At 48.4% G+C, this 9,215-nt stretch overlaps 1 protein-coding gene and 1 non-coding gene across 4 annotated transcripts; one reads left to right on the plus strand and one right to left on the minus strand.

The window, feature by feature from the left end:
- The first annotated feature begins 993 nt into the window (after positions 1 to 993).
- On the plus strand, positions 994 to 1,131 carry LOC116269901. The gene has a single exon (XR_004177711.1). It is a non-coding gene; the product is annotated as a small nucleolar RNA SNORA43 (small nucleolar RNA).
- Positions 1,132 to 4,048: 2,917 nt separating this feature from the next.
- Positions 4,049 to 7,235, minus strand: MRPL11 (mitochondrial ribosomal protein L11). 3 transcript variants are annotated; one of them, XM_003909516.5, is made up of 5 exons: positions 6,936 to 7,217; positions 6,390 to 6,485; positions 5,577 to 5,670; positions 5,333 to 5,492; positions 4,049 to 4,343 (listed from the first exon to the last, which is right to left on the minus strand). In XM_003909516.5, the coding sequence occupies exons 1-5, from the start codon at positions 6,978 to 6,980 to the stop codon at positions 4,238 to 4,240; spliced, it is 501 nt and encodes a 166-aa protein (XP_003909565.1). In that variant the 5' UTR covers positions 6,981 to 7,217; the 3' UTR covers positions 4,049 to 4,237. The 3 variants fall into 3 exon arrangements, with proteins under 3 accessions (XP_003909565.1, XP_003909564.1, XP_009183848.1); XM_003909515.5 differs by having other exon boundaries at positions 6,858 to 7,214; XM_009185584.4 differs by lacking the exon at positions 4,049 to 4,343 and adding an exon at positions 4,408 to 5,138 and having other exon boundaries at positions 6,858 to 7,235.
- Between the last annotated feature and the right edge of the window lie 1,980 nt (positions 7,236 to 9,215).

Genomic DNA, 9,215 nt, shown 5'->3' on the forward strand with positions numbered 1-9,215 from the left:
CAACAAGACGAATCCCTGTCTCTACGAGGAAAAAAAAAAAAAAAAAAAAAAGCAAAAAGTTAGCCAGGCGTGGTGTGCACCTGTAGTCCCAGCTACCCAAAAGGCTGAGGTGGGAAGATCACCTGAGCCCAGAAGGGCAAGGCTGCAGTGAGCCTTGATTGCACTTGCACCACTGCAGTCCGGCCTGGGTGAAAAAAGTGAGACCTTGTCTCAAAAAAAAAAAAAAAAAAAAAGGCCGGGCGTGTTGGTTCACGCCAGTAATCCCAGCACTTTGGGAGGCTGAGGCGGGTAGATCACGGGGTCAGGAGATTGAGACCATCCTGCTAACACGGTGAAATCCCATCTCTACTAAAAACACAAAAAATTAGCCAGGAGTGGTGGTGGGCGCCTGTAATCCCAGCTACTCAGGAGGCTGAGGCAGGAGAATTGCTTGAACCTGGGAGGCGGAGGTTGCAGTGAGCCGAGATTGTGCCATTGCACTCCAGCCTAGGTGACAGAGTGAGACTCCATCTCAAAAGAAAAAAAAAAAAATGATAAAAAGATGGAAAAATGGATAAGAAAGGTTTTTTTTTGTTGTTTTCCTTTTTTTTTTTTTTGAGATGGAGTTTCGCTCTTGTCACCCAGGCTGGAATGCAGTGGCATGATCTCAGCTTACTGCAACCTCTGCCTCCTGGGGTCAAGTGATTCTCCTGCCTCAGCCTCCTGAGTAGCTGGGATTATAGGTGTCTGCCACCATGCTCAGCTATATATATATATATATATATATATTTTTTTTTTTAGTAGAGACAGAGTTTCACCATGTTGGTCAGGCTGGTATCTAACTCCTGACCTCAGGTGATCTACCCACCTCAGCCTCCTAAAGTGCTGGGATTACAGGTGTGCAACACCATGCCTGGCCAAGAAACTTTTAAAAGATAAGAAAGGATGCCCACCCTGGCTGCAGGCTGGGTGTCTCTGGCTTGCTGAGTAGGTGTGGGTGACTACCCTGAAGATGCCGCTTGGAACCTGCCAGCACCGCAGATGCTGTTGGTCTGCTGTGCCCATGATATTGGGGCAAAGAGGAAGTGGCTATTTCTACACTTGGTGTTCAGAAATCAGTGAGCTCTAAGAATGGTTTATAGCCTGACATTTCTTAGAAAAAAGAAAAATTAAAATTAAACAAGATTCCAGTCATGGTGGCTCATGACTGTTATCCCAGCAGTTTGGAAGGCCGAGGTGGGAGGATCGCTTGAGCCTACAAGTTTGAGAGCAGCCTGGGCAACATGGCAAAATCTCATCCCTACAGAAAAATATAATTTAAAAAATTAGCCAGGCATGGTGGTGTGTACCTGTGGTCCTAACCACTTGGGAGGCTGATGTGAGAATCACTTGAGGCCAGGAGTTGGAGGCTACAGTGAGCTATGATTACACCACTGCACTCCAGCCTGGCAACAGGGCAAGACCCTGTCTCAAAAAAGGAAGGAAAGACAAAGAAGAAAGAAAGAGAGAGAAAGAAGGAAGGAAAGAAGGAAAGAAAGAGACTTCGTTGGGCACAGTGGCTCATGCCTGTAAGCCCAGTGTTTTGAGAGGCTGAGGCGAGACCATTTGAGGCCAGGAGCTTGAGACCAGCCTGGGCAACATAGTGAGATACTGTCTTTTTAAAAAATAAAACAGGTCAGACATGGTGACTCACGCCTGTAATCCCAGCAGTTTGGGATGCCAAGCTGGGAAGATTACTTGAGGTCAGGAGTTTCAGACCAGCCTGGCCAACGTGATGAAACCCCATCTTTACTGTAAATACAAAAATTAGCTAGATGTGGTGGCGCATGCCCATAATTCCAGCTACTTGGGAGGCTGAGGCAGTAGAATCGCTTAAACCCGGGAGGCAGAAGTTGCAGTGAGCCAAGACTGAGCCATTTCTTGTCTTGGAGACAAAAGCGAAACTCCATCTCCAAAAACACCACCACCAACAACAAAAATAAAAATAAAATAAAATTAAATAAAAAATAAACATAATTTAAAATTCACCAGGCATAGTGGCATGCACCTGTGGTCCCAGATACTTGGGAAACTGAGGCTGGAGGATCCCTGAGGCTGCAGTGAGCTATTACCGCACCATTGCCTGGGTTACAGAGTAAGACCCTGTCTCTAAAACATTTAAAAATGAAAAAGCCAGGTGCGGTGGCTCATGCCTGTAATCCCAGCACTTTGGGAGGCCGAGGGAGGCAGATCACAAGGTCAGGAATTTGAGACCAGCCTGGCCAACATGGTGAAACCCTGTCTCTACTAAAAATACAAAAATTAGCCAGGCGTGGTGGTGGGTGCCTGTAATCCCACCTACTTGGGAGGCTGAGGCAGGAGAATCGCTTGAACCCAGCAGGCAGAGGCTACAGTAAGCTGAGCTCGTGCCACGGCACTCCAGCCTGGGTGACAAGAGCAAGACTCTGTCTCAAAAACATAAATTAATTAAAAAAAAAATTTTTTTTTTTAATGAAGTATTGGTCGGGCATGGTGGCTCACACCTGTAATCCCAGCACTTTGGGAGGCCAAGGTGGGTGGATCTCCTGAGGTCAGGAGTTCAAGACCAGCCTGGCCAACATGGTGAAACCCTGTCTGTACTGAAAATACAAAAATTAGCCGTGTGTGTTGGCGGGCGCCTGTAACCCCAGCTACTTGGGAGGCTGACACAGGAGAATCACTTGAACTTGAGCGGCAGAGGTTGCAGTGAGACAAGATCGTGCCACTGCACTCCAGCCTGGGTGACAGAGTCAGACTCCATCTCACAAAAAAAAAAAAAAAAAAAAAACCTAAGCCATCATTTAAAATTGTTTTAGAAAGACAATTTTTAGGCTAGGCGTGGTGGCTCACACCTGTAATCCCAGCACTTTGGGAGGCGGAGGTGGGCAGATTATGAGGTCAGGAGATCGAGACCATCCTGGCTAACACAGTGAAACTCCGTCTCTAGTAAAAATACAAAAAAAATTAGCCGGGCATGGTGGCGGGCGCCTGTAGTCCCAGCTACTTAGGAGGCTGAGGCAGGAGAATGGCGTGAACCTGGGAGGCGGAGCTTGCAGTGAGCCAAGATCATGCACTGCACTCCAGCCTGGGCGACAGAACGAGACTCCATCTCAAAAAAAAAAAAAAAGATAATTTTTAAATGTTCTAAATAGTTGCCAAGTTAAAAGTATACAGTATTATACAGCTCTATAGAGGATGACCCCAGTTTGCTTTTTCAAAAAGCATTATACATAAATACACAAAGAAAAAAAAAGAGCAGAAAAGATACACAACAAACATTGGCAGAAGTCTCATCTGGGTGGTGGGATAACGTGAGGATTTTATTTTCTTTTAGGTGTTTATCTATGCTTTCCATATTTTATCAGTATAAAATGAAGTGTCTAGCACATAACAGATGTTCAGTAAACACGAAACTTCTTTCTCCCCCAACTCCTGCTCTCTTCTCTGAAAGGACAATGAGGAAATAAAAGGCCAAGGGCTTCCCGAGGACTTCTGCATCAGGCAGGAACCTGCTGAAGCTTTGCTCTTTCTGTGGTCTGTAGCTGTCAGCCCTACAATAGTTCATGTTCAGCCAACATCTGACCCAGAGCCAGGGTCAGGAGCTTAGTAGAAGGGCCTGAGGTAGCCCCTGGGATCTGGGCACTCCATGTAGTAACCCTGCCTGGGGCTGAGCTGAGACCTCCACAGGGACCTGTTTCTGCTGAGGTGGCAAATCATTAGGAGATAAAAGAGATTTTTGATGGAAGAAGCAAGCAATACACCCCAGGCCTAGCACCTATGGTTCCCACCTTGGGGAGGGGAAGAACAAAGGATTTCAAATGAGAAGCCCTGTGTTCTATTCCTACCTCTGGCACCAATTCAGAACCTGGGCAATAAAACAAAATTATAACTTAAAAGAAAAAAAAGGACCTGGGCAAGTTACTTTGCTTGGCTGAACCTCAATTTGCACATCTGAGAAGCAGCATGAAGACCCCAATTTCCTAATGTCTGCCCATGTTGGCTACCACCAGTACTGGTCCCCTTCCCTGAGGTCCCAAGATAGAAGATGACAGTGGGTAAGAAAGGATGTTTATTCAGGCCTGATGCCTCAATACAGCTAGATGTACAAAAATACATCATTCAAAGTCATGAAAACCATCATCATATTGGTGTGACCTCCTTCCTCCCCTGGGGCACAGCCTTTGCAACTGGCCCCCTTCCCAGCTGCCTCCTTTGAAATCTGGGAGAAGGGGGGCAAGGGTCACTTCTTGGCAGCTTCCTCCTGGGCGGCCAAATCTGCCTCCTTCTGAGCAGCCAGGAAGATGGCTCGTTCCTTCTGGAAAGCTGCAAGTTCTTCTGAACTGAGGCTGCAAGTGAAGACAGACAGATGGTTGGCGCATGATGAGTCACCAGTGGGAGCTCACAGGACCCCATGTCTTGCAGGGGCTCAAAGGGGCCTCTGTCTCAGAGCCCAGCTTGCCTGGCCCCTTCTCCCTCCCTGACTTCCCAGCCTCTATACCTTTGCTTTCCACAGGGACACCATCTCCCAACCCTCAAAACCCCTATCTTTTGTTCCCTTATTAAATCCCTACTCATCCTTTGAGGTGTCAGCCAGACCCCAGTCCAGATTAACTGGGGTACTCTGTGCCCCAAAATATGCTGTACAATGAAGTCACGGGGCTGAGCATGTACGTCTGTCCCAGGGCTGGGGTCAGATTTACCCATCTCCATGTTCCCAATAAAAGAAAAGATTTAAGAAAAGTCAAGTCTGTGTCTGCTCCACGCTTAATCCCACTCTTCTCGGGAAATAATCAATTGTCAGCCTTGACATGGAATGTGACACAGCAGCAAGAAGCCAGTAAAGGGTTGAGTGCTATCTCTGTTCCGGTCATTGTCTAGGCCAGACACTCTCCCACCCAACATCTTACTTCAATGAAACAATTCCTGAAGTCATCTGAAGCCCCATAACGGGGGTCTCTTGTTTGCCTCAGGAGCAAGCATGAACCTGACATAGCTCAAAAATCCTTCCCCACTGGTCCTTCCCTCAAACCATTCTCCACTCGCCTAGGTCTAGGACGACAGACCCGGGTGACACTGAACTTCTCCCACTTGGATCCTTCATGGAGATCTTTCCATTTCTTAGAACATTTGCAGAACAACATCTAATACATAACAGGTGCCCAATAAGAGTATTCCAAATCAATGAATGTGGTCTCCCACACCCACCCTATCCTCTAGAATCTAGGGTCCCTTGACTTAAAAACTGACTTTCCCACTGCAATGGGCCCTCTCAGCTCTGCCCGAGTCCAGAGCTTTCTGGGCCCTCTCGTCACACTGCACCTGCCAGGACACTTACTCCTTCACCACACGAATGCCCAGAGAACGGGCAGATCCAATGATGGAGCGGACAACAGAGGACAGGGGTACGTCCTGCAGGGCGAATGCCTCATCCTGAGCTTTGATGCAGGCAATCTCATACACATGCTTCAAGGTCACCAGGCCTGCCACTTCTTTCCCTAGAAGGAAGGAACAAGTGGTTCTTCAGGTGTTACTGAGATTCTGGAGTCCCCAGAATCTCAGACGCCTACGCTGACCCTCACCTGTTTGCCGGGCCCCCTTTTCAATTCCAGCTGCTGCCTTCAAGAAGTAGGAAACAGTGGGCTGTCCAATCTTGATTTCAAATGTCCTGTCAGGCTTAACAGAAAAAAGAAATATGAGATTCTCTCTTCCTGCTGCCCCATCCCAGGGAACTTCTAATGTCCTGTCCCTGCTTCCTTCATCTCACTTTCCTATGGCATCCCTCAAAAAGACCACAGAATCACAAGAAAAAAATAAATCTGGGCCAGGCGCAGTGGCTCCTGCCTGTAATCCCAGCACTTTGGGAGGAAAAGGTGGGTGGATCACCTGAGGACAGGAGTTCAAGACCAGCCTAACCAACATGGTGAAACCCTATCTCTACTAAAAATACAAAAAATTAGCAGACATGGTGGCAGGCGCCTGTAATCCCAGCTACTCAGGAGGCTGAGGCAGGAGAATTGCTTGAACCCAGGAGAAGGAGGTTGCAGTGAGCCGAGATCGTGCCATTGCACTCCAGCCTGGGCGACAAGGGCAAAACTCCATTTCAAAAAAAAAAAAAAAGAAAGAAAAAATAAATCTGCAGCAAACAACCCTGTCCTCTCTATTCCTGCCCTAATTCTGCTCTGGAAGGCCCAGTGAGATGGAGGGGCAAAGGGAGGAACTGCAACATGGCAAGATGGGGCTGGTTCAGAAAAAATATGGTCTAGTCCTAAATGGGGAAAGTGGAGCCCAGTAATAGGAAGTCAAGTCAGGAGCTGAGAAAACCCCAGATGACCAGCCCCAGGGCCGAGGAAGAACAGAGGGAGAAAGAAACCAGGGATCGGTCCAGACTCCACCTTCACAAAAATCTTGGTAGGCAGAGGAATGCCTTCTTTGATGTCCTTTGTCCTCTCATTGAACTCCTTGCAAAATTGGTTGATGGAAACACCTCTCTGTGAGGGAAGCAGAGGGGGTTAGTGGTGGGAGGAGGGGGCGGCTTCCTACCGCCCAGGAGGCGCCGTCCATTCCCTCCTTCGTCTTCACTTCTCTGTGTTCCTATCTCTACCCAGATTCAACTACCCCTCCGCGAGCCAGAAGATCTGTACGCATCTTCCCACGTTATCCTCATCACAGCACATTGGGAAGGGATGAGGAAGCCCAGGCGGAAGAGCCTTTGTAACCAGCACAAGGACGTAAAGCGTGTGAGAAGCAGAGCCGAGCTCTGAACCCAGGCCCCGGTAGTTCCAGAGCCAGCGCCGTCCATCCGCGTCCTAGCTTCCACCGCCCTCGACAACCCCCACGTCGGGTTCCCGCCACGGCCGCACCTGACCCAGCACTGGGCCTAGTGGGGGCCCAGGCATGGCCAGGCCTGCCCGCACGATGGTCCGGATCACACCGCCGACCTCGGGCTTCCTGAGGCCCCGGGTGGTCCGGCTGAGCTTCGACATGATGCGGGGCTGCTGGCTTCAGTTCACCTCAGGGCAGCAGCAAGAGCGAAGCTCTGGGCGCCACCATCTTGGCCCAGAGGTCAAGGGTCCTCACGTTAGGCTAGCGCAGGTGAGGCCAACAAACAGCAGCCTTGTTTCAGCCCTATTGCTCGCCAACTAGTAAGACAAGGAGGATAAGAGGAGGATAAAACACTTTTTAACTTGTCTTATGCAGATAAAGGAAGGTCCCGAATGGCCTCAGTACACAATTTCCCACAGGAGCGCGCACAGGCACTACCTCGGACAGCTAACCAGTAGGGTTGGACTTTGATACCCCATAGCATTGTGGGTATGGTAGTTTTGACTCCGTGTACAAGTCCGGCCTATTGCTACGCTCCAGGGCGCCATCTGCTGCACACGGTGATAATCCTAGGGTTTGAAATACACCTGGAGCTCCTGATTGGTAATGGGAGTCTCTCTCTCCTCTCTCTGTTCCTCACATGCTGTTGAAAGGCAGTACAATTAAGAGTGTAGACCCTGAGCTGGGCGCGGTAGCTCACGCCTGTAATCCCAGCACTTTGGGAGGCCAAGGCGGGAGGATCGCTTGAGCCCAGGAGGTGGAGGTGGCAGTGAGCCAGGATCGCGCCATTGCTTGTGAACTTAATCAAGTTTCTTATGCTTTGTCTCCTCCCCAGTACAGCAGGTATTGTAATATGTAGCACCTACCTTTTAGGATTGCTGTGAGGACTAAGTTAGCAAAATGCTTAAAACAATGCCTGGCACCTAGTCAGCATGTGTTATTATTATCTGTACAATTAAGATAAAACCTGAGCTATTGTGAGGCTTAACAGACCCAGAACATTCGATGCATCATCTGTGACCAGTCAAATAAGCCAGCATCTTATTGTATCATGAGGAGAGCAAAAATCACCTGGCGACCTTTGAACAGGTCCTGGAGACTAAAACTCCTTATCTGAGGACTTTAAAAGTAATTAAACTACGCTAGTATCTAATGTTAGCATCTGGTTCCAGGACTCTTTTAAACTTAAAATGTATAAGCAACTAGAATTTCTATACACTCGGGAATGCCATGCCAGAACTCACTTTGCAACCCTTGCTGACATTAAGGCACCAGAATTACTATGAATGTAATCATTTATCATGACCTACGTGGCTAGTGTGGTCCAAATTGCCCTCAAGCTTCCTCTTTAAGGTCCATAAACACCCCTAAGGAAAATCCACCAGCATGGTCAGTTCTTTCTTGCTGAGGCATCCCTCTGCACTCCTCTGCAGCGTTCTTTCTTTCTAATAAAACTTTCCAGCCGGGCACGGTGGCTCACACATGTAATCCCAGCACTTTGGGAGGCCAAGGCGGGCAGACCACCTGAGGTCGGGAGTTCAAGACTAGCCTAACCAACATGGAGAAACCCCGTCTCTACTAAAAATACAAAATTAGCCAGGCATGGTGGTTCATGCCTGTAATCCCAGCTACTCAGGAGCCAGAGGCAGGATAATCACTTGAACCCGGGAGGCAGAGGTTACAGTGAGGCAAGATGGCACCATTGCACTGCAGCCTGGGCAACAAGAGTGAAACTCCGTCTCAAAAAAAAACCCAAAAAACAAAAAACTTTCCTTTTCTTTTTTTTTTTTTTTTGTATTTTTTAGTAGAGACGGGGTTTCACTGTGTTAGCCAGGATGGAGTGCAGTGGCCGGATCTCAGCTGACTGCAAGCTCCGCCTCCCGAGTTCACGACATTCTCGTGCCTCGGCCTCCCAAAGTAGCTGGGATTACAGGCTTGAGCCACCGCGCCCGGCCAAAACTTTCCTTTTCAAACCTATACTGTTGTCAGTAAATCCTTCTTACCAACCCACAAGTCAAACATTTCCCCATTCCAGGGCTCTGACACCTTGCCTGGCATATATATCATTTAACTTGTTTTCTGAGCACTTGCTCTATGTCAGGCACTGTGCTAAGCACAAGTGCATTGTTATTTAATCCTTGCAATGGCATGAGGCAAATGCTTTTATTGTAAGCTGGGAGCGGTGGCTCATTCCTGTAATCCCAGCAATTTGGCTGAGGCGGGAGGATTACTTGAGCCCAGGAGTTTGAAACCACTCCTGACAACATATTGAGACCCCATCTCTAACCAAAAAAATAAAATAAAATAAAAAATTAGCTGGGTGTGGTGGTGTTGCGGGAAGTCAGGGACGCCGAATGGAGGGACCAGCTGGAGCCGTGGCAGAGGAACATAAATTG

The sequence above is a fragment of the Papio anubis genome, chromosome 12, assembly GCF_008728515.1.
Source record: "Papio anubis isolate 15944 chromosome 12, Panubis1.0, whole genome shotgun sequence".
In the NCBI taxonomy this organism is placed as follows: domain Eukaryota; kingdom Metazoa; phylum Chordata; class Mammalia; order Primates; family Cercopithecidae; genus Papio; species Papio anubis.